The sequence below is a fragment of the Neofelis nebulosa genome, chromosome 6 (assembly GCF_028018385.1).
Source record: "Neofelis nebulosa isolate mNeoNeb1 chromosome 6, mNeoNeb1.pri, whole genome shotgun sequence".
Lineage (NCBI taxonomy): Eukaryota > Metazoa > Chordata > Mammalia > Carnivora > Felidae > Neofelis > Neofelis nebulosa.
This window is the reverse complement of record NC_080787.1, coordinates 34,070,540-34,097,626: the sequence shown is the minus strand read 5'-3', so window position 1 is coordinate 34,097,626 and position 27,087 is coordinate 34,070,540. Positions and strand designations below refer to the sequence as shown.

The 27,087-nt window shown below is 54.4% G+C and overlaps 3 protein-coding genes across 6 annotated transcripts; 2 read left to right on the top strand and 1 right to left on the bottom strand.

The window, feature by feature from the left end:
• Positions 1-116: 116 nt before the first annotated feature.
• On the top strand, positions 117-15,446 carry VARS1 (valyl-tRNA synthetase 1). 2 transcript variants are annotated; one of them, XM_058733375.1, is made up of 30 exons: positions 117-403; positions 673-1,095; positions 2,138-2,272; positions 2,368-2,506; positions 2,748-2,872; positions 2,958-3,045; positions 3,269-3,369; positions 3,506-3,633; positions 8,430-8,594; positions 8,817-8,898; positions 9,399-9,518; positions 9,603-9,711; positions 9,804-9,898; positions 10,176-10,266; positions 10,506-10,630; positions 10,716-10,819; positions 10,905-11,063; positions 11,194-11,284; positions 11,412-11,517; positions 11,608-11,678; positions 11,766-11,891; positions 12,251-12,355; positions 12,430-12,498; positions 12,585-12,663; positions 12,788-12,915; positions 13,284-13,439; positions 13,620-13,826; positions 13,899-14,010; positions 14,124-14,449; positions 15,300-15,446. In XM_058733375.1, the coding sequence occupies exons 2-30, from the start codon at positions 709-711 to the stop codon at positions 15,366-15,368; spliced, it is 3,798 nt and encodes a 1,265-aa protein (XP_058589358.1). In that variant the 5' UTR covers positions 117-403; positions 673-708; the 3' UTR covers positions 15,369-15,446. The 2 variants fall into 2 exon arrangements, with proteins under 2 accessions (XP_058589358.1, XP_058589359.1); XM_058733376.1 differs by having other exon boundaries at positions 118-403; positions 2,961-3,045.
• A 193-nt stretch (positions 15,447-15,639) lies between these two features.
• VWA7 (von Willebrand factor A domain containing 7) lies at positions 15,640-25,649 on the top strand. 2 transcript variants are annotated; one of them, XM_058733362.1, is made up of 17 exons: positions 15,640-15,853; positions 16,171-16,422; positions 16,752-17,033; positions 17,758-17,854; positions 18,419-18,529; positions 18,973-19,168; positions 19,287-19,456; positions 20,744-20,856; positions 21,089-21,205; positions 21,669-21,854; positions 22,338-22,470; positions 22,584-22,736; positions 22,851-22,943; positions 23,370-23,671; positions 23,753-23,892; positions 24,104-24,278; positions 24,385-25,649. In XM_058733362.1, the coding sequence occupies exons 2-17, from the start codon at positions 16,186-16,188 to the stop codon at positions 24,547-24,549; spliced, it is 2,670 nt and encodes an 889-aa protein (XP_058589345.1). In that variant the 5' UTR covers positions 15,640-15,853; positions 16,171-16,185; the 3' UTR covers positions 24,550-25,649. The 2 variants fall into 2 exon arrangements, with proteins under 2 accessions (XP_058589345.1, XP_058589347.1); XM_058733364.1 differs by lacking the exon at positions 15,640-15,853 and having other exon boundaries at positions 16,053-16,422.
• Positions 25,126-26,758, bottom strand: SAPCD1 (suppressor APC domain containing 1). 2 transcript variants are annotated; one of them, XM_058733374.1, is made up of 5 exons: positions 26,605-26,758; positions 26,231-26,366; positions 25,638-25,720; positions 25,436-25,525; positions 25,126-25,334 (listed from the first exon to the last, which is right to left on the bottom strand). In XM_058733374.1, exons 1-5 carry the CDS (start codon positions 26,716-26,718, stop codon positions 25,242-25,244), a joined length of 516 nt encoding a protein of 171 aa, XP_058589357.1. In that variant the 5' UTR covers positions 26,719-26,758; the 3' UTR covers positions 25,126-25,241. The 2 variants fall into 2 exon arrangements, with proteins under 2 accessions (XP_058589357.1, XP_058589355.1); XM_058733372.1 differs by having other exon boundaries at positions 25,638-25,733; positions 26,226-26,366; positions 26,605-26,757.
• Positions 26,759-27,087: the final 329 nt, after the last annotated feature.

The window sequence follows — 27,087 nt, the reverse complement described above, 5'->3', positions numbered from 1 at the left end:
GGACCCGTGCAAGGTGCCCGCGGTGGCGCCTGACCGAAGAGCGGTTGCGGGGGCGTCCTCCGTTCCCGCGTCCGCGTCCCGCGCGGTCCCTCGTGAGCGCGGTCGGCGGCGGGTGGCGCGGCCCCGGGCCAGTGTCGGGCAGGGCCGCACCCGCACACGCAGGCGGAGCACGGCCGCCCGCGCCAGGACCCGCGGGCCCGGAAACGCTTGTTGTCACAAAGGGGGGGAACACGTGGGCACAGACGGCCCGGCGGCGGTCGCAGGGAGCTAGGATCGCCCGGAGAACGGCGGTTCTCCGTCCCTGCCCACCGGACTTCTCGGCCCCGGCCTCCAGGCCGGTCCACCTTCGGCCGGCGCCCGGCCGTGAGGTGGCTGTCCGGCTGGGCCTGACCACCTCTCTCCAGTACGTACCGGCGGCCCGAGCCCGCGTCCTGTCGCTCGCCGAGGGGCTACCCCGAGCCTCCCGCAGTCCTCGAGCACGCGCGATCCTGGGGAGTTTCCCACTGGCACTGCCACTCCGAGAGCCGGGCCCGTGGCTCTTAAGGCCCTATCAGACCTCCAGTCCTGGGGGTCTCGGGCACCTGCGGTACAGGAGTCCCCACGGGGGTACCCTCTCTCCTCCAGTAGGACGTCCCTGGGTTCCTCAGTCTTCCCGTCTTTCCTTCTCCTTAGGTTTTTATCCACCTCGTTCGGACCCCCTGCGTAACCATGTCCATCCTGTATGTCTCCCCTCATCCCGATGCCTTCCCCAGCCTCCGTGCCCTTATCGCTGCGCGTTATGGGGAGGCTGGGGAGGGACCGGGCTGGGGAGGAGCCCACCCCCGCGTCTGTCTCCAGCCACCCCCGACCAGCAGGACTCCCTTTCCCCCACCCCGCCTGCCCGCCCTGGAGCAGGGGCCCGGCGGGCTCTGGGTGTGGGGGGCCACCGCTGTGGCCCAGCTGCTGTGGCCAGCAGGCCTGGGGGGCCCTGGCGGTAGCCGGGCCGCCGTCCTGGTCCAACAGTGGGTCAGTTACGCCGACACGGAGCTAATACCAGCTGCCTGTGGAGCATCGCTGCCGGCCTTGGGACTCCGAAGCTCTGCCCAGGACCCCCAGGTGATTGGGGAGAAGAAGGGAAGAGGGAGAGGGGGAAATTTAGAAGAAAGAAGGTGGAATGGGTAGTGAAGATAGCATGTCAGATGTGGAGATCCCAGATTGCCCTCTGGTATGATAACCTTGGGCTGGTTTCTTAAACTCTGAAGCCTTGGTCTTCCCGTTGATGAAAAGAGAAGTTTTCATGTTGAGGAACTTGAGAAGATTAAAAGAAGTGTGCAGAGCAGTCTGGTGCCAGGTGTTTTAAAGTCTGGGCACAGAAGTTTGAGGAGTCTGAGGCTGATGAAGGCCGTGGTTACTGTGAAGTGTAGAAAATAAAGACTGGGTGAAGGAGAGATGAGAGGCAAGTGGGGTGAGAGAGGTGGCCCCTGCTGGAAGGAGATGAGGGAGAGGGAAATGAGGAAGGGCTGGAAGGGAGAGGAGAGAGAACTGTACCAGACTGTAGCCAGGAATTCTTCAAAGCAACCACCTCCTTGCAGAGTTTTGAGCACATGGTGGATACTTCGTATTTCTTGAATGAATGAATGAATATATGACTTAGACCCTGACTTGCTTCCTTATATCCTGCTTATTCTGTCTAAAATAGAGGTTCCCTCTCTGGAATTCCTTGTCCCCACTTCAGCCTGATTTATTTTTCTTTAGAACACTTAGGAAGAAAAATAGGGTAATGTGTTATATATTTGCATATTTATTGTCTGTCTCCCCCACTAGAGTGTTAACTCCACCAGGCAGGGTCTGTTTTCATCTCCTCATTCTTAGAGAAGTGTCTGGCCTGTAGTAGGTACTTAATACTTCTTGAAGCAATTACTGTGCTGTCTCATGTAATCTTAACATTAACTTCTTGTGTTTGATATATTGCATCTGACACATAGTAAGTGTTCAGCAGGAATTCATTGAACAAATGGGAATATTTTTATGACCATTTGACCTCAGAGGTGGTGATTTGTGGAGTAGAAGGGGGTCACCTGGATTGGGTGGGGATAAAGGGTGGGATTGAGGTGGGCCAAGCCTTATCATATTCATAACCTCTTCCCTTTCCTGCTAGGCTGCCCTGGGGGCCCTGGGGAGGGCTCTGAGCCCCTTGGAAGAGTGGCTTCGGCTGCACACCTACCTGGCTGGGGAGGCTCCCACTCTGGCTGACCTGGCGGCTGTCACAGCCTTGCTGCTGCCTTTCCGTTACGTAAGTCACCGGGGCTTAGAGAAGAATGACGGAAGCTCCCCTCAGACCTCATTATAGGGTGACTAAGGCTATTTCATTTCTTGTCACCATCCCAGGTCCTGGACCCCTCTGCGCGCCGGATCTGGGGTAATGTGACACGCTGGTTTATCACCTGTGTCCAGCAGCCAGAATTCCGTGCAGTGCTGGGGGAGGTGGTTCTGTACTCAGGGGCCAGACTGCTCTCCCAACAGCCAGGTGAGGCAGGGTAGGGAGTAAAATGGGAGGGGTTCCTCTGGGCTTTCCGTGTAGCTCACTTTCTTTTTTTTTTTTTCTTATGAATGGTGGAATCACTGGGGAAGGGGCCTGAGGAAGGGTGAGATGGGAGACCAGCATGGAGGAGCACTTGGGCAGCTGGAATAGGCCATCTGAAACATAGTAGTAAGGTTCACAGAGGGTCCCCAATGGGCCAAGTTGGCATTTCTGTGCCTCTGCCTAGGCTCTGAGGTCCCTGCACCCCCAAAGACTGCTACGCAACTCAAGAAAGAGGCAAAGAAACGGGAGAAGCTAGAGAAATTCCAGCAGAAGCAGAAGAGCCAACAGCAGCAGCCACCCGCAGGGGAGGTGAGAAGCTAAGGGTAGGACTGGAAGAAAGCTAGTAGCACACATGGGTGGATGATATCTGTGCCTGTATCTCTTCCCTCCCAAGCAGAAGAAACCAAAACAAGAGAAGAGGGGGAAACGGGATCCTGGGGTCATTACCTATGACCTCCCAACCCCATCTGGGGAAAAGAAAGGTACTAGAAAGGGGTAGGGACCCCAGCGCTTCACCTCCACCCTCTTCAGCTGCTGCTGCGCGGTGTTACCCCTTCCTCCTCTGCCGTTGCTCCCACTGCTTGGCTTGTGAGGATTTGCACAGCCCCAGATCTCCCAATGCCTGTCCTGTGATGTGAGCACCAGAGGCCCATTGGCCCAGCTGCTCCCAGCCTCAGGCACTGACCCTCCCCTTCTCTCCCCCAGATGTCAGTGGCACCATGCCTGACTCCTACAGCCCTCAGTACGTGGAAGCTGCCTGGTACCCTTGGTGGGAGCAGCAGGGCTTCTTCAAGCCCGAGTATGGAGTGAGTGGGCTCCACTGCCCAGGCCTGGAGGAGATGTGGGAGGGGGACAGCAGGGCCAGAGGACAGGTTGCCTGGGAGGGGGCCGGGAGAGGTGACATGAGGCCTTAGCATGTGCCCGTCCTTCCTCCCCCATCAGCGTGCCAGCGTGTCAGCACCAAATCCCCGGGGAATCTTCATGATGTGCATCCCACCCCCCAATGTGACAGGCTCCCTGCACCTGGGCCACGCACTCACCAACGCCATCCAGGACTCCCTGACCCGATGGTGAGTTCCTGTCCTCTCCTTCAATGGGTTCCCTCTGCCTTCTCTGGCTTCTCACTCCTGTCCTCCCTTCTGTTCCCTGACAGGCCATCTGTCCTCCCTTCTTCCATATTGGCCCTCAGCTGTGCCCCCTGGTGGTGCTACACTTCTCTCGTAATCATTCCCATCGTCCTCTGCATGCTCCCCCAGTCAAGCAACCAACACCCCTCATTTGCAGATGCTGTTCTCTCCCTGCTCTTGCTATGGAAGATAACATTATTTTGAGTTAAACAAGAAATCTGTGAATATGTTTTTGTAAGAAATTTAAAGCTTCAAGTCTCTTTGCATCTCTCTAGACCTACTCCCTCCCGAAACATAGCCATTATTACCACTTTGATGTGTATCATTCCAGATCTTTCCTATCTACTTACAAATATGCATGCCCATAGAACTGTATAATTTTCCTTTTGAGTGGGTTTTTCTTTTTCTCTTCTTTAACATAAAGGGCTCACCCTAAACATGTTATTCTACGACTTTTTTTTTTTTTTTTACACTTAGCAGTTTACTTTGGAGATCTTTCCTTGTTCTTATACATAGACTGATCTCATTCTCTTTCATTGCTCCATAGCATTCTATAATGTGGCTGTGCTGTAATAATCACTTTTTTTTTTTTAATTTTATTTTAGAGTAAGTGCACAAGACAGGGAGAGGAGCAGAGGGGGAGAGAGAGAGAATCTTAAGCAGGCTCTTAAGAGTCAGTCATTCAACTGACTAAGCCACTTAGATGCCCTGGAATCACTTTTTTATTAATGGCTGTTTTTGATTTTTCTCTCTTGAAAACCTTGCTGGAATGCACATTCCTGTATATGCTTTCTCAAGTGCAAGTGGAAGGATTCTCTGGTATAATATCAGGAAGTGAAACTGCTGGGTCTGAGGGACATGCTTATATTAAGTTGCCCCCAAAGCAGCTTCAGTGATTTATACTTCTGTGAACTGCATGTGAGGGTATTCATTTCCCTGTTCCCTTTCCGGCCCTGGACATATCCGTGTTTGTTTGTGATTACTGAGTCTGTGCCTGTTCATGTTTGGCCAGTCAGGTTTCCTTTTATATGAATCGTCTGTACCCATCTTTTGTCCATTTTTCTATTGATTCTTTGTTTTTTTTTTTTTTCTTTAATTGGTTTGTTGGAAGATTCTTTAATATTCAGATATTGATTTTTTTGGTTTGTTGTGTATGTTTTCTCCTGTTCTAGTACTTGTTCCTTCCTAATTTTTACTATTTTAATATTTTAATTAGTTAACAATTATATAATTTAATATTCCAGATGGCAAGTTTCTTTAAAAATGTACTTAATTCGGGGCGCCTGGGTGGCTCAGTCGGCTAAGCGTCCGACTTCGGCTCAGGTCACGATCTCACTGTCCGTGGGTTCGAGCCCCGCGTCGGGCTCTGTGCTGATGGCTCGGAGCCTGGAGCCTGTTTCGGATTCTGTGTCTCCCTCTCTCTGACCCTCCCCCATTCATGCTCTGTCTCTCTCTGTCTCAAAAATAAATAAACGTTAAAAAAAATTTTTTTTTAAATAAATAAAAATGTACTTAATTCAATTTATTTATTTACTTTTATTTTAGAGAGAGTGCTAGCAGGGGAGAGGGGCAGAAGGAGACAGAGAGAGAGAGAGAGAGAGAGAGAGAGAGAGAGAGAGAATTTTAAGCAGGCTCCACACTTAGCAAAGAGCCCAAAGCAGAGCTCGATTCCACAATCCTGGAATCATGACCTGAGTTGAAATCAAGAGTCAGATGCTCAACCGACTAAGCCACCCAGGTGCCTCTAGAAAAGTATTTTAAAACAACTTTTTATCTTTAGAAGCCAGGGTTTATTTAATTTTAATTTAAGTTCTGAGAAATTTTTCTGGAGTCTTATTTACTAACTTAATTTGGTTGGAAGTACTTATCAGGCATCACTATGTGCCAGCTGTGCTCTGGGCACTAGGTTTACAACATCAGATTTAGAATTTTGTGAGGAATTGAAAGCTGAAAATACAGAGTTGTGTTAAATACATGTAACATACAACGGTCAACTTAGTAACACTAGAAAAGAATGAACACTTCTTAGAAAACTTTTTAAGGTGGGGCCCCTGGGTGGATCCAGCTCTGAGTCAGGCTCTACACTGACAGGGCAGAGCCTGCTTGGGATTCTCTCTCTACTCCCCCGCTCACATTCTCTCTCTCTCTCAAAATAAATAAATGAACTTAAAAAAAAGAACTTTTAAGATAGCAGCCTTTTTTTCTAATGAACATGGCCTAAATAAAATGTTAGAAACTCCCATTTACTTAAATGGAATAGATTTCTGTCAACATTTTAGAATCAAAAATAACAGGGGTGCCTGGGTGGCTCGGTTGGTTAAGTGTCCGACTTCGGCTCAGGTCATGACCTTGTAGTTCATGGGTTTGAGCCCTGCATTGGGCTCTGTGCTGAATGCTTGCTTGCCTGGAGCCTGCTTCAGATTCTGTGTCTCCTCTCTCTGCCCCACCTCCACTCATGCTCTGTCGCATTCTGTCTCTCAAAAATAAATAAATGTAAATTAAAAAAAAATAACACGTGAAACACGACATTAAATATTTCCATCAACAAAACATTATTAATAAAAGTGAGTTGTATAACTATATTTTTTCTTTTTCTCCCCAGCAGAGAATAAGGTACTTTCATGCAAATACCTATGACATTTTACTGATTTTTTTTTTTTTTTTTTGGTCAACTTTATACAAACCCGGAGAAATGCTTTTAGTAAAATATTCTTTGTGTTTTCTTTTTTTTAATGTTTATTTTATTTTTGACAGAGACAGAGCATGAACAGGGGAGGGGCAGAGAGAGAGGGAGACAGAGAATCCAAAGCAGGCTCCAGGCTCTGAGCTGTCAGCACAGAGCCCAGCATGGGGCTCGAACTCACAGACAGACCGCGAGATCATAACCTGAGCCGAGGTCGGGACGCTCAACCTACTGAGCCACCTAGGCGCCCCTGTTCTTTGTATTTTCATTTGTTATGCTTTACTTCTTTGGTAAAACCTAACAAACACCAGATTTCATAAAACATGTTTGTATCCAGTACATGTTTTTATTTTTGAGACAGAGACAGAGCATGAGCAGGAGAGGGGCAGAGAGAATGGGAGACACAGAATTTGAAGCAGGCTCCAGGCTCTGAGCTGTCAGCACAGAGCCCAATGCGGGGCTCGAACTCACAGACCGCGAGATCATGACCTGAGCTGAAGTCAGATGCTTAGCCAACTGAGCCAACCAGGCGCCCCCGTATCCAGTACATGTTTAACCAACACTTTGAGGATCGAAGAGCTCAGGAGAGTGGAGTCGCTTTAGTCCCTATTCCCAAGGACCCAAGGAGATCTAACTGTAGTGGGGATGATCAGATTATAAAGTAATGAATATAATATAGTTTGATGAGTCTTTTGAAAGTGATGTATAGATAGTGTTTCTTTGTTATTTTTTTAATATCTTTATTTTATTTTATTTTATTTCATTATTATTTTTAAGGAGGCTCCAGGCCCAACGCAGGGCTTGAACCTGAGATCAAGAGTCAAAAGCTGAATGGGCTGAGCCACCCAGTTGCCTCTGTTTCTATAATAATTTCCTCTCCCCGCTTTAATGTGCTTAGTTCGAAAAGGTCACAGAAAAGGTCATTGGAATTTAATGGCTTTATGTGCCACATCAGCAGAGAGCTTAAGCATAAGCTGCACGAACTTGAACCAGAGCGTGGCAGATGTAGCCCTGCAATGCTACTCTGTTTTCTCTAATTCACCTCCTGATTAGTTCCCTAATGTGTTACTAGCTTCTAGTCGCTTCCCCCTAAGTGGCCCATCACTTGCTTTTTAACTTTACTTAGGGGTTTTATTCTGAGATTTTTACATTTTGGTCTAGTTGATTTGTCAGGGTTCTTCAGCTTTATCTTTGCGTCTCATTAACAAAGGCCTCTCTTACCTCAGAGTCACAGTCTCATCTGTGTCTTGGTCTTTTTTTTAGTTTGAAAAGTGTGTTATTTTTTTCTAATGCTTTTCTGATAGTGTTGAGTTCATCAGTCTGATTAGAATTTATCTTTGTGAGTGTTGCGAAGTAGGGAACTAATTAGCTAGCTGTCCTAAACAGACTTATTCAGTAGCTCATCCTTTCCCTACTGATAAGAAATGCGACTTTTGACAAATACTGAATGTGCTTGCATCTGTTTCTAGACAGGGTTTGGTTCCCTTTATCTGTAACTTTGTTTCTATGTAGTAACTTACTGTTTATTTTTATTTATTTATTTATTTATTTATTTATTTATTTATTTATTTTAGTAACCTACCGTTTAATAATCATAACTTTCTCATACGTTTTGTTTTCTAGTTGGGCAAGAGCGTCTTTGTTTCTTTGTTCTTTTGCCAGATTGCTCTGGCTGTCCTTGCACATTGCTCCCTGACTAGAACATTTAAAAAAAAAAAATTTTTTTTAACATTTATTTATTTTTGAGAGACAGAGACCGAGCATGAGTGGGGGAGGGGCAGAGAGGGAAACACAGAATCCGAAGCAGGCTCCAGGTTCTGAGTTTTCAGCATAGAGCCAAACATGGCGCTCGAACCCATGAACCATGAGATCATGACCTGAGCTGAAGTCGGACACCTAACTGACTGAGCCATCCAGGCGCCCCTCCCTGACTATAACTTTAGAATTGGGCCCCTTTCTTTCCTGAGTCCATTGACTCCTTTCCCAGGAGCCCCTTCTTCCTTTGATGCCAGGTCCACCAGCCCACTCCCCTTGGGTCCTCGTGTTTTTCCCATAGGCACCGCATGCGAGGGGAGACCACCCTGTGGAACCCTGGCTGTGACCACGCTGGCATTGCCACTCAGGTGGTCGTGGAGAAGAAACTCTGGCACGAACGGGGGCTGAGTCGGCACCAGCTGGGCCGAGAGGCCTTCCTACGGGAGGTCTGGAAGTGGAAAGAGGAGTGAGTATGCAGCCCCCCCCACTTCTGTCCCCCTGTCCAGATAAGATCTCTGTAGCCTCCGGCCGTGGCTGCAGAGCCAGACCCTCACGGAGGCTGAGGGTCAGTGGGCTCTGGGGCCCAGGTCATTTTCAGAGGGACGGGTGAAAATACCCCATCAGCCGCTCAGTGTCTCTCTCCAGCCCAGGCCTGAGTGCTGATCCCGGCCTGTTTGTCCACTTCCAGGAAGGGTGACCGGATTTACCACCAGCTGAAGAAGCTTGGCAGCTCCTTGGACTGGAATCGAGCCTGTTTCACCATGGACCCCGTGAGTAGGAGGGGTCTTGGGGCTGAGGCAGGACAGGGAAGCTCCCTAGAGCACCCACAGAAGAGAGCACCCTTCCCCTAGGAGGGGAGCCCACTGCTCATAGGAAACCACTAAGGGCTCAGCTACAAATACCACCTCTCGCCCCTTATCATGGCCCTTTGTCACCCAGTCTGGGAGCTCACATTCTTTCAAGTGGCACACATTGGGGCCTCACTCTCCTGTGGAGCCTGAACTCCCAGGATTCTCTTCACCAGCACCTGTCCCTAGCTGAGTGGCTTCCCTGCCATCTTCAGAGTCTTCAGGCTTGTTGCCTGCCTTTGTGTTCCCATAGTTCTCTCTCCTCTTCAAGAAAAATACTTCTGCCCTCTAGCCCTCAAAGGGGTCTGTGTGCTGACGGTGGGACTCTGGACAGCCCAAGTCTCACCAGATCCCTCTGCTTTGGCAAGTCTGCCTGGGTCCCTAGGCACCTGGGCCCATGCGTGACTCCCCCTGCTCCCTAGAAACTCTCAGCAGCTGTGACAGAGGCCTTCGTCCGGCTCCATGAGGAAGGAGTCATCTACCGCAGCACCCGTCTCGTCAACTGGTCCTGCACCCTCAACTCTGCGATCTCTGACATCGAGGTGTGTCCCCACCCCCACCCCAGGCTCTCTCCATCTCTGCCCCCCCCACTCCAGCTCCCTGGCTATTTAACACCCATCTCACAGGTGGATAAGAAGGAGCTGACAGGTCGCACTCTGCTCTCCGTGCCTGGCTACAAGGAGAAGGTGGAGTTTGGGGTCCTTGTCTCCTTTGCCTACAAGGTCCAAGGCTCAGGTAGGAGCCAGGGGCATCAGGGTCCCGGGCTGGGTGAGGTAGGAGGTGAGAAGGGGCCAGAGCTGAGACCACAAGTCCTCGTGTCACCCTAGACAGTGACGAGGAGGTGGTAGTGGCGACAACTCGGATTGAAACGATGTTGGGAGACGTGGCCGTAGCTGTGCACCCCAAAGACCCGAGATACCAGGTGTGGCAGGGGTGCTGCCCACAGCTGGGGAGGAGTGCTGGTCGGAAGGGGCTCCTACACTGTGAATGAGGGTGGGATGGGCGCTCAGCCTCTTGGCTGAGAGAAAATTGCATCAGAAACTCATTTTCAGCTCCTTTTTGGCCCTGGGTGTTGGGACAATCAGGGACCTGGGTAAGAGGAATTGGGTCCAGCCCGTTTTGAATTTTTTTTCATCTTTGAAATGATTTATTGTTTGCTTTTGCCTTCTTGAATTTTTGATGTCTCCCTCTGCCCCCAGCACCTGAAGGGGAGGAGCGTGATTCACCCATTCTCGTCTCAGAGCCTCCCCATCGTCTTTGACGATTTTGTGGACATGGAGTTTGGCACAGGTGAGCCGAGGGCTGTCCTCTGGAGAGAGAAGGAGGCACCCTTTGGTCATTCATCTTCCCCCTGGAAGAAAAAGAACAAACTTTTCCTAAACCAGCAGGACTTGGACTGGGTTTCAGGGAGCTGTACTCAAGAGGTGGGAGACAAGGGTGGTCTGGGGGCCACATCTTTCAGCAAAAGAGGGTGTGTATAGAGACTCCACTGAGTCCTCGTGACCCTGGCACCCCCACGTACACCCCAGGTGCAGTGAAGATCACCCCCGCACATGACCAGAATGACTATGAAGTCGGGCAGCGGCACGGGCTGGAGGCCATCAGCATCATGGACTCCCGAGGGGCCCTCATCAACGTGCCCCCGCCTTTCCTGGTGAGACTACCTGGGGTGTGGTGGCCAGGTCGAGAGATGGTGGGGTACGTAGGCATGGCCGTGATGAGGCCTGTCTCCTACCCAGGGCCTACCGAGGTTTGAGGCCAGGAAGGCGGTGCTGGCGGCACTGAAGGAGCGGGGACTGTTCCGAGGCATTGAGGACAACCCCATGGTGGTGCCGCTTTGCAAGTGAGGACGGGGGCCTGGGAAGAGGGCAGGGGAGGGGCTCCTCAGGGTGCTCACCTCTTGATCTCCCACCCGTGTGCTCTCACAGCCGGTCCAAGGACGTGGTGGAGCCTCTTCTGCGGCCACAGTGGTACGTGCGCTGTGGGGAGATGGCCCAGGCCGCTAGTGCTGCTGTGACACGGGGTGACCTCCGCATCCTACCTGAGGCCCATCAACGGACATGGCACGCCTGGATGGACAACATCCGGTGCGTCAGGGCCCTTGATGTGGGAGGGTGATTGGGTGAGAGGCTAATCAGGGCACAGGCCGGGGCACCTCCCTCCCCTGCCTGATTCACGTCCCTTCCCCCTAATCCCCCTGCCCCCCACCATTTGCAGGGACTGGTGTATCTCCCGGCAGCTGTGGTGGGGCCATCGCATCCCAGCCTACTTCATCACAGTCAGTGACCCAGCTGTGCCCCCAGGGGAGGTGAGAACTGGGCCAGAGCTGGACACTGGCACATCTCAGGGAGTTGTGGGTCTGTGGGGTCATTGCTGGGGGGAGGGGTCAGGGCAAGGCAGAGGGACCCCCTTGGCACTCACCCTACCTCTGGCAGGACCCTGATGGGCGGTACTGGGTGAGCGGGCGCAGCGAGGCCGAGGCCCGGGAGAAGGCAGCCAAGGAATTTGGAGTGTCCCCTGACAAGATCAGTCTCCAGCAAGGCAAGTCAGGGCCTTGGGGGTGAAGGGCAGAGCTGGGGTTCTGATCCTCATCTCTGTCCCCTCTGATCTCTGACCTTTGGCCTCCCTCAGATGAGGATGTGTTGGACACCTGGTTCTCCTCTGGCCTCTTCCCCTTCTCCATCCTGGGCTGGCCCAACCACGTATGTTCCTGGGGGACCAGCCCAGGGTGGGATGGCGGTCTTGGAGGTGGGTGCTTGGCTCCCCATCATGCCCTGCTCTGCCCCCAGTCAGAAGATCTGAATGTGTTCTACCCGGGGACGCTGCTGGAGACGGGCCATGACATCCTGTTCTTCTGGGTGGCCAGGATGGTCATGCTTGGCCTGAAGCTCACTGGCAAGCTGCCCTTCAGAGAGGTGATAAGACTGCCGAAACCCTTCCCACAGTCCCTACCATCACCCACCCTCCTGTGCCACAGCTCAGGCTCAGCACACATGGGGACACAGCACAGCCCACGGACAGCTGTGGGTGGGCCTAGCCAGGGAGGGCTTGTGGGGACTGAAAGCCAGCCCGCGTTCCACTCAGTGATTCTGTACCATGGCTTCCTAGATGAGGGAGCGCCTCTAATTCCCATGGAGGTGCCAAATGCACTGGCAGGGGTACCCTGGGGGCCTGAGGTTCAGAACGGGGCAGACCGGATGCAGGGCCCCGGCAGGCATTGCTGTGTGGGTGAGGAGACACATTGTCATGGGCCTTCCCTGCCCTTGCTTGTCAGGTCTACCTCCACGCCATCGTGCGAGATGCCCACGGCCGAAAGATGAGCAAGTCTCTAGGCAACGTCATCGACCCCCTGGACGTCATCCACGGAGTCTCCCTGCAGGTGGGGCTGCGCTCTGGGCCGGGCCGGGAAGGGCTGTGGCCACGGCCCCCTGACTGCTCACACCTCACCCTCAGGGCCTCCACGACCAGTTACTGAACAGCAACCTGGATCCCAGTGAGGTGGAGAAGGCTAAAGAAGGGCAGGTACCGAGGACGGGCTCTGGGGCTACAGTGTGGGCTGAGGTAGGTGAAGCTGCCTCAGGACGCCCCCGACTGACTCCTCCCCACAGAAGGCAGACTTTCCGGCGGGGATTCCCGAGTGCGGCACCGATGCCCTCCGGTTTGGACTGTGTGCCTACACGTCCCAGGGTATGGCCTCCAAAACCTCTCCGCTGAGTCCCTCCTCCTTCCCTGAGCCCACCCTTCTCCTTCTTCGCCATGGGCATGAGTTGGGAGGGAGAATAGTGAGGAGTCACACTTCACACCCGCCCAGGTCGCGACATCAACCTGGATGTGAACCGGATATTGGGATACCGCCACTTCTGCAACAAGCTCTGGAACGCCACAAAGTTTGCCCTGCGTGGCCTTGGGAAGGGTTTTGTGCCATCACCCACCTCTGAGGTGAGGGCCTGGTAGGCGGCAGGGTGGGCAGCACCCACACAGGCAGCTCGTCTGCCTCTCAGGCATCGAGCATGGTCCGTGCTGTGTCACGATTGTAGCCACTGAGTCAGGAGGCCCAGCACCTGCCCCGGAGGAGCCTTCCTGCAACAGGCGGGACAGATAGATACAGGGAAAGCCTGAGCATCGGGGTTCTCCGAGAAGGGGGTGGGGGTCCTTTTTCCTCCAGATGCTGGGCACATGGTGGTTGCTTCAGACATATCAGGCTGCTGGAATGCCGATCTGCCCATGGTTCCTGCCGCCCATGGGCTTCTGCCTCCTTCCCCCTGAGCTTATGGTACTTCCTCGCTGATGTGTCCCTTCTTCCCAAGCCTGGAGGCCATGAGAGCCTAGTGGACCGCTGGATCCGCAGCCGGCTGACTGAGGCCGTGAGGCTCAGCAACCAGGGTTTCCAGGCCTATGATTTCCCGGCTGTCACCACTGCCCAGTACAGCTTCTGGCTCTATGAGCTCTGTGATGTCTACCTGGTGAGGAGGAGCTGAGAGACGGGTGGGGGGCGGCAGAGCCCTGGACCTCACGTTGCCAGTGGTTGGCCATGAGACCTGAGCCAACCTGTCCCCTTCCTGGTCCTCACAGGCACAGTGAGGGCTGCAGGCTAGGCCTTTTCCATCCCTGAGCCTCGTGCTCTGTGCTTCCTGGTCCCCTAGGAGTGCCTGAAGCCCGTGCTGAATGGGGTGGACCAGGTGGTGGCCGAGTGTGCTCGCCAGACCCTCTATACCTGCCTGGACGTTGGCCTGCGGCTGCTGTCACCCTTCATGCCCTTCGTGACCGAGGAGCTGTTCCAGAGGCTGCCCCGGCGGACACTACAAGCTCCGCCTAGCCTCTGTATTACCCCCTATCCGGAGCCCTCGGAGGTAGGGGGGGGAGCCTAGAGGGGGGCTCTGGCCTGCCCCCCTGCCTCCCTCACCCCCTCTCCCATCCCACAGTGCTCCTGGAGGGACCCTGAGGCAGAAGCTGCCATGGAACTGGCCCTAAGCATCACACGAGCTGTGCGCTCTCTGCGTGCCGACTACAACCTCACCCGGATCCGGCCTGACTGTGAGCCACCTCGTCCCACTGGCCCCTCAGTCCACTCTGGGACCCTTGTCCGACGTGGTTGCCTCCTCTCGCGTCTCCTGGGGGCCACATCTCACCTTCCTCCCTCCCTGCAGGTTTCCTAGAAGTGACTGATGAGGCCACGGGCGCTCTGGCGTCGGCTGTGTCAGGCTACGTGCAGGCGCTGGCCAGCGCGGGCGTGGTGGCTGTCCTGGCCCTGGGGGCTCCCGCGCCACAGGGCTGTGCTGTGGCCCTGGCCTCTGACCGCTGCTCCGTCCACCTGCAGCTGCAGGGACTGGTGGACCCGGCCCGGGAGCTGGGCAAGCTGCAGGCCAAGCGTGGTGAGGCACAGCGGCAGGCACAGCGTCTGCGGGAGCGCCGCGCTGCCTCAAGCTACCCTACGAAGGTGCCCCTTGACGTCCAGGAGGCAGACAAAGTCAAGGTGTGTGGTGTGGACAGGCATTCCTTCTCCACTGCCCACACCATCTGCTCCCTCCATCATCAGGCCCAGCCCTGGGCAGCCATGGGGAAGCAGGCTGCCCGGGCCCCTTGCATAGGCGGGGCCCACGTAATCCCTCCTCTTACATGAGAAACGGTCAGCAGCAGGGGCACAGCCCAAGGTCACACAAGCAAGGTGAAGACAGACCTAGAACCAAGTATCCTGCCTCCCAGCCAGAGCCCTTGTGCCCCACCCAGTGCCCGGAACACCCTGAGTGCCTGGTGCTGGTCTCAGGACCACTTACAGCCAGGAAGCCTGGCGGGCTCACCTGGGATCTCTCCAGGGAGGAGCAGTAGGGTGAACCACATGGACGCAGAGAGAAATGAGCAGAGGCTGCATTACGGAGCCTTGGTCGCTGAGCAGGGCTCAGTCCAATCTCCCGGAAACCTGCTCAGGGCAGGGGGTGTCCCCATTTCCATTTTACAAATGAAGGCCCAGTGCCTGCCTGGGAGGCTGCGTCCCTAACCCCTGTGTGCTGCCGTCCAGCTGGGGGTCGGGCTGCTGGCTAGGGCACATGGGCTCCTTCGTTTTGGGGGACTGACCACTCTGGCAAAAGGCAAGACCCGAGAGGCCAGTGATGATGGAGGGGAAGGTGGGTGCTGATGGGGAGGTTGGTGAGAATTCGGAGGGAACAGGCCAGCTGAGCTCACACAGTCCCCAGACTACTCCCTGCTGCGGTCCCCACCCATCTTTCCAACTGGGACCCCTCTGCCATCGCGAGCATTTGGAGGTCTCCTCTCTTGGGCCTGAATCCTCACCACCCACCACCCCCTCTCCCTTGTTCCACCCCCAGCTCCAGCAGACAGAAGCAGAGCTCAGGAAGGTGGACGAGGCCATCGCGCTATTTCAGAAGATGCTGTGATGCACCCGACTCTGACCCTCATAACCCCCAGCAGTCCGCCGTGGGGTGGCAGCAATAAAATATTTTGCCACAAAATCATCTCTTGTCTGTGTGTGGTGGGGCCGGGGAGGGGCACTGAGGGCCCGTGCCTGGGAAGGTAGTGGAAGGGCGGCAGGCTGAGCAAGAGGCGCCGGGTGGGCAGAGAGGTGCGTCTGCCTGGGTCTGTCCCTGGCGCTGAGCCAGGCCTGAGTCATGTTGCTCACTCATTCCTCCTCCCAGCTCTTCTCCACTCACCTCTGCACTGCTGCCGAGGGAGCCCCGCCCTGGTGGCGGCTGCCGCTTGTGGCCTTGGGCAGGCACGAGTAGAGGGGCCAGGGGCTGTCTGGTCTGCCCCCATCCTGCCGGGGCCTCCCTCCCCCTCCACTCGTCCTGCGTTAATTATAACTCTGACCTAAGTGCCCTGTGACGCCACGCCCCAGCGGCCCTGCGGGAGACCCAGCAACCAGGTAGGGGAGAGGCCTAGAGAGGAGACTCATCAGGTTTTCTGTGCTGGGTGTTTGGGAGTGTGGGTGTCGGTCTGGGGGTGGGGAAGGGGGTCTTGGGGAAGGAGCCTCAGTTCCTTCCTGCAGGTGTATGTCCCCATTATTAGCCCATTAAGGCCCTCAGGTTGTCTAGGCAACTGAGAGGGGAGGCCAGGCTGGTGCTTCAGGCAAAGCAGAGGAAGGGCCCAAAGCAGGTGCCGGTGGAGACAAAGAGCTAAAGAGCTGGGCCTGCCCTGGACCCGCTGCTGCTTCCTGCTCTCGAGAGCCTTCTGTCCCCTCAGGTCCATGTCCCAGCCATGCTCCCTGCAGATGTGCCCGTGGCCCACTTGAATCCTTCACTGCTGCTGCTGCTGCTACTGCAGCTGCTGCCCCCTGCATCCTCCTTCTTCCCCAACATCTGGAGCCTCCTGGCTGCCCCCGGGTCCGTCACCCACCAGGACCTGACCGAGGAGGCGGCACTCAATGTCACCCTGCAGCTCTTCCTGGAGCAGCCACCCCCGGGCCGTTCCCCGCTTCGTCTTGAGGATTTCCTGGTGAGCGTCCCCAGGTCCTGTCACATCCCAGCTGGACTCCCCAATTCCCTGGGACTTCTACTTCTTCAGGGCCCTGCTGGCCAAGAGGAGGGACATCCTTCTCTTCCTTGGTTCCTCATCTCTACCCCTTGCAGTAACAATACCCAAGTGTCCTGGTCCTAAAATCAGGAGTACCCTCCCTCCTCCTTAGAAAGGTCCAGAATTGCCCTTCCTTCGTAGGGCCCAGGACCTTCAATTCCCTGCACACCCAACCTGAGTGCCAGTTGCTAAGAAAATGTGGGCAATGGTGAAACCCAAGGGTCCCCTGTCCCCTAACCCACTCTCTCCAGGGCCGCACCCTTCTTGCTGACGACCTCTTTGCTGCCTACTTTGGACCTGGGTCTCCTTCCCGGAGGTTCCGAGCAGCCTTAGGTGAGGTCTCCCGTGCCAACGCAGCCCAGGACTTTCTGCCAACATCCAGGAATGACCCTGACCTGCACTTTGATGCTGAGCGGCTGGGCCAGGGGCGCACACGCCTAGTGGGGGCTCTCCGGGAGGCCCTGGTGGCGGCCAGAGCTCTTGACCACACCCTGGCCCGCCAGCGCCTTGGGGCTGCACTTCATGCTTTGCAGGTGAGGACTGCGTGAAATGGGCAGGGGTTTCTTCACCCCGGGTCTTCCCGTCCCCCAGATACAGACTTCCTCCTGGTACCTCCTTCTCCTTCTTCTTCTTCTTCTTCTTCTTCTTCTTCTTCTTTTAATGTTTACTTATTTATTTTGAGAGAGACAGAAAGCAGGGGAGGGGCAGAGAGAGAGGGAGAGAGAGAATCCCAAATGGGCTTTGCACCATCAGCGCTTGATCTTACCAACCACAAGATCAGGACCTGAACAGATATCAAGAGTCTGACGCTTAACTGACTGAGCCACCCAGGCGCCCCCTCATGGTGCCTTCTTAATCACACCTCCCCCTACTCAAGAAGTGATGGGGTACTGCTTGCCAGTGCCCTGAGACTGGTCCCTAGTTCCCCCACCTCCAAACTGGCAGCTCTCCCTGTGGGACGAGCCAGGAGGCCAGTGTGGCTGGAGAAAAGCGAGGAGGCGTGAGGTCGGGAGTGGGCCTTGAAGGCCACTGGAGGGCCTTTGGTTGGACTCTGAGTGGGATGGGAGGAAAAACCGGGAGGCTCCCACCTGGGGAGAGCTCTGTTCTGGGCGACAGGCAGAGGGTGTGGAGGGCACTTGGGGTATCTGACAGCAGCAGCGGGGGTAGGAGGAGGCTTTCCAGGAGAGAGAATAAGCGCTGGAGATTGTGAGAATGGTCAGACAGCGCCTCATTCCCCTTCGCCCTCCCTCCCCCCAGGATTTCTACAGTCACAGCAACTGGGTGGAAATGGGACAGCAGCAGCCACACCCTCACCTCCTCTGGCCTAGGCAGGAGCTCCGGAGCCTGGCACAAGGTACGGCCATGACCCCGGGGGCTGGGGGAAGCCCACTAAAGCCATGTCCTCTCAGCCTCCCCAGACACTGTGTCACATCCTCAGGTCACATAGGATGTGACATGGCTTCTTCTCTGGAACGACCTGTGAGGTCCCCCAGTTCAGCCAAAGGCCAGGTCAGTTAGATAGCTTCCCCAAGGTCACAGGGGTGGACAGAGCCAGGACCAAGTTCTGCAGACCTCAGCTGAGTTCTCTCTCGTGTGGCTTCCTCCCCCAACATGGGATGGAACATACAGGGCTGTTCTTCACAGTCCCCTCATCCTTCCACCTGAGTTATGACGCGGCCTCCTGTCCATTACAAGTTCACTTCCTGTCCACAGCTCACGCTTCTGGGTTTCCTAGCACAGTCCCGGTCTCACATATTCAGTCTCATCACTAGATGATCTCTAGGTTTTTGTTCAGAAATCCTAGAAGGGTACATTTGGGCTTTTGCCAGCTCAGGGAAAAGCCAAAGTTTGGATGGATGGGGATAAAGGTCAGTGGTGGCAGGATCTTGGGATCTAGACCCCTGTCCTCTCTTCCCAGTGGACGATCCTACCTGCTCTGATTGCGAGGAGTTGAGCTGCCCCGGGAATTTGCTGGGCTTTACACTCCTCACCTCTGGCTACTTTGGAACTCATCCCTCCAAACCTCCAGGTACCAGGCAGAAGTAAGGGGAGAAAGTCACTTCCTTTCCCCTGACCCTCTCCCTAGGGATCTCAGAACTGTAGGCCCTTGTCCCATTTCCTATGGCATCACTTCTGGAAGGAGTGGATGCTGGGGATGGGGTAAATGGATGGAGACCCACTGAGGCGGCCATGATTGTTGGGTGGGGGAATAGCTTCTTATTCAACCAGTAAGACTTCTCCATTACCCAAGGGTAGTTTTGGGGGATGGACTGGAGGGATTAGGGGATCCACCATGTACTGTGATGACTGACCCCTCTAGATTTACTCCAGATTGGCCCTCCACAAATGTCATCTTTCTTGCTGATCCTTTGCTGAAGAGTGAGAGGTCAGGCCAGGTCAAAAAGGGCCTCATTTTCTTAGGAGGCAGTGGGTTTTTTACCTCCACCCTCCAGATCTCTTTCCCCAAACCAGGGAAATGTAGCCATGGGGGCCGTTTTGACCAGAGCAGCTCCCAGCCACCACGGGGAGGCATCAACAAGGATAGCACATCCCCAGGCTTCTCTCCCCATCACATGCTGCACCTCCAGGCAGCAGAACTGGCCCTTCTGGCCTCCATCCAGGCCCTCAGTCTCCTGCGAAACCGGCTGGGAGACAGGGGTTTCTCCAGGTGAGTGGCCTCTGGGCGATGTGCTCCTTAATGCGCATGTGCTCCTAGGGGAGCTGAGTAAATGGGGGCTGGGGACAAATGTGCAGACTCCTCACCGTATCTCTGGCCTGCTCCCCAGGCTGCTGGACATCAGCCCAGCCTCCAGTCTGAGCTTCGTCCTAGACACCACAGGCAGTATGGGTGAGGAGATCAATGCTGCCAAAATCCAGGCTCGCCACATTGTGGAACAGCGACGGGGCAGCCCCATGGAGCCTGTCCACTACATCCTGGTCCCTTTCCATGATCCAGGTAACTGTGGTCGGGCAAGGATAGAGGAAGGAAGGAAAGTCTAGGGCAAGGGATAAATGCCACTGGTGGGGGAAAGGGCCTCATGGCTCCACTTCCTTAAAATGGTGACGTTTCCTATGGTTGAGCATTTACTGGTACCTCTGTGTGTACGATTGGCCACTTCTTCCTCTGTTTCCAAACTGGCAGCACTTTCCATATGAGGTTAATCATGATCTGTGCTTAGCCAGGGGCCTCTGCTTTCTTAGGCTTCCATGTTAATCAGTGATTTTCAATTCTCCCCATTTTCTGTACACAGAGGTTGGGATGAGGATGGGTCCAGGCCTCTGTGAAGCCTCTGAGACAGATTGGAAGTTAGACCGACTGACCCGGGTTGACCAGTCACTGTGCATGCTTAGGCTGATCATTTAGACTTTTTTTTGCCTCAGTTTCATCATCAATAAAATGAGTCAGTACTTGACCCATATTATCTGATGGCCATTTCAACCCTAGAAGATAGGCAGGATTTTCTAGGGTTGAAATGGCCATCAAATAAAATAGCTACAAGCACTGAGAATTCCCTAAAGGCAAGCGTTGAGTCTGATTTACCTGCATAAATCTCACAGTAGCTGGAATTTAACGGGGATTTATCACATATTATTTTTAATTTTTTTAATGTTTATTTATTTTTGAGTCAGAGAGAGACAGCATGAACAGGGGAGGGTCAGAGAGAAGGAGACACAGAATCTGAAGCAGGCTCCAGGTTCCAAGCTGTTAGCACAGAGCCTGACGTGGGGCTCGAACTCACAGAGTGTGAGATCATGACCTGAGCCGAAGTCAGACGCTTAACTGACTGAGCCACCCAGGCGCCCTGGTTTATCACATATTTGATGAAGCTTTGAGTTTAGCATTAATTATGTGTCAAGTCACTATTCTAAGGTTTACAAAATCAACTCATTTAGTCCTTCTAATGACACTCTGAGGTAGGTACCATTATTTCTCTGGTTTTTCTGGTGAGGAATCTGAGGCCCCAGGTGTTTTTTTATACTTACGCACATATCCAATAAACGCCCTCTCAGGACCACAGGAAATGCTACCATTTTGTTAAGGAAATGAGGTCCACTTCCCCACAAAGGTAATTAGCCCTTACCCTGCCCTGCCTATAGAAGTATCGGAGAATATTGTTATTTCAATACTTGTTCACCCCAGGAGCACAGCGAGGCCTCTTGACTGGGGGGTGAGAGGTGGCCCTGGGTAGGGATGAGGGGAGCCCTCTCATCACTCATCTCAACCTTCTTTCTTCCTCCCCAGGGTTTGGCCCTGTCTTTACCACCAGTGACCCTGACAGCTTCTGGCAACAACTCAATGAGATCCATGCCTTGGGGGGTGGAGATGAGCCCGAGATGTGTCTGTCAGCCCTGGAGGTCTGCCCTCCCCCTCCCCCTTCCCTTCTTCCCCCTTCCTTTCCAGTTCCCACCACCAAGGGGAACTAGAGGCTTCCTGGGACCTCCACCCTCCACCCCGCCTTCAGAGCCTAGTTCCACTAGCTTCACTCCAGGGTTCCAGGGCCATATTTCCTTCTATTCTGCCCTCCCTTACTCTACCCATTCCTCTGCTGCTGCCATTTTTAACACGAGCACTTTCCCTCTCTGCCAGCTGGCTCTGCTGCACACACCTCCACTCTCAGACATCTTTGTCTTCACCGACGCCTCCCCCAAGGATGCCTTTCTCACCAACCGGGTGGAGTCCCTGACTCAGGAGCGGCGCTGCAGAGTGAGCACAGCTGATGGGACATCCGATGTTAGCCACCCAGAGATATGGGGTTTCCCATACCTTGTTGACAACTATCTCGTAACAAGGATCACACCACACTCTGGTGGTTGAACCAGCCTTGGCATGGGGTGGGAGAAGCAGACAATGAGTATAACACATCCTGATCCCTTACATGATGCTGAATGCATATTTGAACTGGTCTCCAATAAACCATTTGAAGAACTGGAGATCTAGTTGCCAGCAATCCGCTGTGGATGACATATGGAGACAATTACAAGGGAGTGGCAACTACTAACTGAAGGCCTGGGGCTGTGTCATTGGGAGACCCTGCAGGAGCAGTCAGAGGGTAGACCAAGATCTTACTCCTCCTCATCAGCTCCGCAGAACACTTGACCACAGATCCTCATTGACAATGGTAGACAGCACTTGGATTACTCAGTACTGGCCTCTTTTCTGGGCACAGGTAACATTCCTAGTGACCGAGGACCCATCGAGGGTTCAGAGCCGAGCTCGGCGTGAGGTCTTGTCGCCTCTGCGTTTTGAGCCCTATGAAGCAGTGGCCTTGGCCTCAGGAGGAGAGGTAATCTTCACCAAAGACCAGCACATTCAGGATGTGGCAGCCGTTGTTGGGGACAGCATGGCTGACCTGGTAAGTATGAGGGCCGGAGGGACTAATGCTTTTGGCTCAGAACTGAGGGTACAGGTAACACGGCACTGCTCTTTCTCATAGGTTAATAGTTTAACACTGCTTGCTGTGTTGCCACTGCAGTCAGAAGGGTGGGAAAGGAAGTTTCTCTCTCTTTCTGAGATCCATGGCTACCCAACTTCCACGTTGCTCCTTCCCTATTAGTACCGCCCCCTGTCCCCCAGTCTTGGCCTCCAGTAGTCTGTCCTCGGAAGTCCTGCCATCTTTTAAAGAGGGACAAGAAGCAGTCACCTCACCCTCAATCCCTTGCCTCCAATTTGTTGTTGACCGTAACTTCATCCCTGGTCCTGGGCCCCTCTTTCACTGGTATCCCTTCTCCATGTGTGACTTAGTTTCTTTCTGTCTCCACCTTTCTCCTGTCTTTGTTCCCACTTCATTCAATGCCTCATCTTCTCCCCTATTTTTTGGCTCTGCCCATCCCTCTAGGTTACCCTTCCCCTGGAACCTCCTGTTGTGGTGTCTGGAAGGCCACTTGTGTTCAGCGTGGATGCACTGCTCCAGAGGGTAACAGTCCGGATCCATGGGGAGGTCAGCAGCTTCTGGATCAGGAACCCTGCAGGTATTTCCACATGTGTGTCTCAAAGCAGAGGGAAGAATGGAGAATGAAGGGTGACATCCTAAGGGACAGGAGCTAGCTCATGTGCCAATCTCTTGCTCCCCCACCCCCACCAGGGGTCTCCCAGGGCCAGGAGGAAGGCGAGGGACCTCTAGGTCACACTCGCCGCTTTGGGCAGTTCTGGATAGTTACCATCAGTGACCCCCCACAGACAGGGACCTGGGAGATCCTGGTCACAGCCGAGAGCACACCCCGGGTGAGAGTGCAAGGTAAGGAGGGAGATATTCCTGGGAAGGGAAGGGACGGGAAGGCTGCAGAGCTCAGAGAGCGGTATCAATCACATTCATCTCAGGAAGGTCTCTGATTGCCTTGGTCCTCCTCAGCCCAGACATCCCTGGACTTCCTCTTCTACTTTGGGATCCCCGTGGAAGATGGCCCCCACCCTGGCCTCTACCCCCTGACTCAGCCAGTTGCAGGTACGTCTACCCACCCCCCCCAACTTGTCCATTAATATATATACATGTATATATTGTATATGTATATGTCTATATACATATGTGTATTGTGTATTGTGTATGTATATTATGTGTATATATATATATATATATCCTTTTATTGAGTTATAACTTGCATATAATGAAGTGCACTAAACTTAAGTATACAGCTGGGTGGATTTCATATAATGCACTCATGTAACCATCACTCGACTCAAGATTTAGAACATTTTCAGCATCCCAGAATCTTTCCTGACCCTGCCCAACAATAGCCCTCAGAGGTAACCCCTTTTCTCCATTCATACTCATCCCCAGAGGTAACCCCTATTCCAACAGCCGATCATTCCTTTCTCCCTGTCTCTGAATCTCATGTGGACCAGTGTTCTCCCCTCCCCTCCCCTGTCCCAGGCCTCCAGACCCAGCTGCTGGTAGAGGTGACAGGGCTGGGCTCTAGAAGCAACCCTGGAGCTCCTCTGCCGCATTTCTCTCACGTCGTCCTACGAGGGGTCCCGGAAGGTGCCGAGCTGGGCCGGGTGCCTTTGGAGCCCACGGGACCGCTGGAGCGAGGTTTCCTCGCGGCCTCGCTACCCTCCGCACTTCTGTCCACTGTGGGACCTTTCTCTCTGGAGTTGATTGGCCGGGACGGAGAGGGGCAGAGCCTGCACCGAGCTGCTCCCCAGCCCTGCACCGTGGTCCCTGTCCTTCTGGAGGTGAGACGCAGGAGGAAGGTGCAGGTAGGGCTGGAGAGAGCTGCAGCGGCTCCTCCTCGCCTGATCCGCCCTCCTCCGTAGCTCAGCGGCTCCCCGGGATTCCTGGCTCCAGGCAGCAAGGCCCCGCTCAGCCTCCGCATCGCCACCTTCTCGGGCCCTCAGGATCTCGATCTTAAGACATCTGTCAAGCCCAGCTTCGCTCTCACCTCCAACCTCTCCAGGTATTGCCCCTGAACTCTCCGGTTCAGTTCCGGCCCACCTTTCGGTTCCCCTGGCGTGGGAGCTGGTACTTTAAGCCCCGCCCACAGCAGCCACTTTCGCTTGGCCCTCAGATTCTCGCCTCCCCTCCCCTCCGGCTTTGGGCGCGGACCCTGGGCTCTCAACTCTTCAAGAGCTTGAGCCTTCAGCCCGGCGTCCGTCCGTACTCGACAGGGTTCACCTGGAACCAAATGAGTCCGCCTGGGGGCGCCTGTGGTTGGAGATCCCGGACTCAGCGGCTCCAGACTCCGTGGTGATGGTGACTGTGACTGCGACAGGTCCAGAAGCCAGCCCTGTGCCCCCGACTCATACCTTCCTCCGGATCCTGGTGCTGGCCCCCACCCCGCAGGTGAGGCACCCCCACTTTCCATCGCAGGATAAGCAGTGTAAGGGGTGATAGGTGAGGGCTTAATCTGGGTGCAGACACGCTGACGGGCTCTCCCTCTTCTCCCTAGGACCCGCTGGCTGCCCCTGCCCACTCATCTGGCCCTATCCTCGCCTCCACCAGCCCTGCCTCCACCTCGGTGACTCGGGGAAGGGCTGGGGGAGGGCTGGTGGGCAACCCCTGGTGGGGCACAGTTGGAGGGGTGCTGCTTCTGCTAGGCCTGGCCTCCTGGTGACACCAGAACCCCTAGAGGGATGTGCCTGCAGCGCTATTTTCAGTCTGGCCCCACTGGTGAGAAGGCAACCGGGCCTTGGGACCCGACCTCTCCCAGCTGGGATGGAGGTTTTCCTTCTCACACACTTGTCCCTCCCTTTCTTTGTGAGATTGGGATAGAGGGCAATGGACTTTCCCACAATGCACTTTCCCCAACCCTGCTGGGAACCAAAGCAAATACTCCTTTTTGGAGAAAATTGGCCTCTATTTCTCTGTAGCAAAATCTCTTTACTCCACTATTTATTCATGCTTTCCTAAGCTCAGGTAGAAGGAAAGATATATGGGGAGGAGACTAAAGTTGAGAGTGGGGGTTTTATTTACAGAATTGTTCTTACTTGAAATTCTGAGGAAGCTCCTATTTTATTTTTGTACTTAAAGCTGAAGGACAGTTTCAATAAACATGTCTTCTCTAGAGAGGGATTTCAAAGAAAGATCATTTATGCAGATCACTTAAGGGTGAGTGAGGGCATAAGACACCAAGCAGATGAAATGAAGTTTTCGGTTGTGGAGAAGAAACTTTACACCAAGATGTTAGGACTTCAGTTGGCCCACCACCTGGAGCCATTTATCTGTTAAGTCAAGAAGCAGGATAAGGAGACTGGGGGTTCTGACTCAGCCTCCCCTGTCACCAACTGAGGAAATCGAGAGGAGGCTTCACACACGGGTGGGGCCCCTCCGCATATTGGGGCAGCCCAGCTGAGCAGTCTCCCCTTTGGGCTGAGTGCCTCCTTTCTGCTGCCTTGACAACTGGAGAGGAGGAGAGAACCGGTGTGGGCATCTGTGCTCCTCCCCGCCTGCGCCTGCGGGGCCACGGCTTCCGCCCTGCCCCCCACTTCCCTACAGTTTACCTGCTGCTGCCATGCTGTCTGCTTCCTTGGCCTTCCCTTCCAGTCCTGGGTGGCACTGGAACTAGCCTGATTCAAGGGATGTGGGGAGAACTGGGAGGGAGAGGAGGCTGGGATTTGCTTTTCTCTGTTAAAACAGTGCTGACCCCAAGTCCCCTCTCTACCCCCACTTCCCGAGAGTACAAACTAAAAACAATGAACTCACCTTCTCCTGAATCAGATTCTGCAAACAGATGTTCATATTTTGAATCTGGGCTAACTGGGGGCCACCAGGCTCTGAGTGTAAATCTGATAGAAAATTCTAAAGGAGGAGTTAGAGGCTGACAACATGGTGAAACCTCGAGGTCCATCTGCTGCTCTTCTGTCACCACAGGCCATTACCTCTCCAGCTGGATCCCCTCACCACAGAACCCCCCCCCCCCCAGACAGGTAGAAAAATCCAATACTCTCCCTACCATCTCTTTAACAGTCCCGTTTCAACATCCCCCTCAGGTGGGATAGTACCCCTTTCCCTGTTCTTTATGGATCCTCCCTGTTCAGTCCTGACCCATTGGAATAATCCAGGCCACTCCCCCATCTCAATGGAGTGATCCAAATCAGGTCCCTCTGAATGGAATGCAGACCGGCCTCCTCCAATCCCGACAATGAACACCAACCTGCACTTGGTGGCATCCAGTCATTACAATTCATGATCCCTGCCCATTAACTCTTGCCTTTCCAGGGTGGTGTCAGGCTGTGTCCACATGTCCCCCGTGCCCCCAGAGCCCCCCTGCGCCACACAGAAGCCCCGTACCTCACCAAGAGCCCCCAGATGCAGCTGTTGTTGCTGTGCCTCCCTCAGACGGCCCTCAAACCAGGCCTGGCCGTGCTCCAGCAGCTCCAGCCCCTGCCACAGGGCGTCCTGCTCCCTCTCCAGAGCCTGCATCTTCTGCAGCTGGAAAGGCCAGAAGCAGAGGCTGACTTGCTCCCCAGCAGGGCTCTGAGCCCCGGCCGTTTCTCTCAACCCTTGGTTGGGTTCACTGGTCACTGAGTGTGAGCCCAGACTGACCACTGAGCTGGAGGGCAAGGGGAAGCAGGGGAGAAGACTTACGGGTCCTGAAAATTGAGTGGAAACGTAGGGGCAGATCCAGGAAGTAGGCTTCCCTTGGACCTCTTGCTGGGCTAATACTCACCCAGAGGAAGAAGCTCCGGGCCCCTGGGTCTTGGCGGCTTGTCCCTAATGGCAGCAGCAGAACTGTGTAGGGGGCCTGTACCAGGGGCAGCCCTCCGGGCCCCTGGCTCCCCATGGCTCGGAGGTGGGAAGGGTGGAGCCACGCCCACTGGTGCTCAGGGTGGGTCCCTCCCCTTCCCCCTGCCTGGTGCCCATCCCACCTTTTCAGCCTCTCAGGCTTTCCTGCAGTGTCTCTGAGGCTGGGGTGTTCCTACTTAAGGGGAAAAGACCATCTCCATTGGGTTTCTCTGTCTTCCTTCTCATCTGCTTTTGTAGGGTCTGTTGAAAGAGCTGGTTCTCATGAAGTCCCCTGGGTAGAACCCAAGGGTCCCCCTACAGCAGTGTCACTGTGTTGTTGTTTTAAGCTTGTTTTTTTAAAGTAATCTCTACACCCAACATGGAGTTCCAACCCACCACCCCGAGATTGAGAGGCACACGCTCCTCT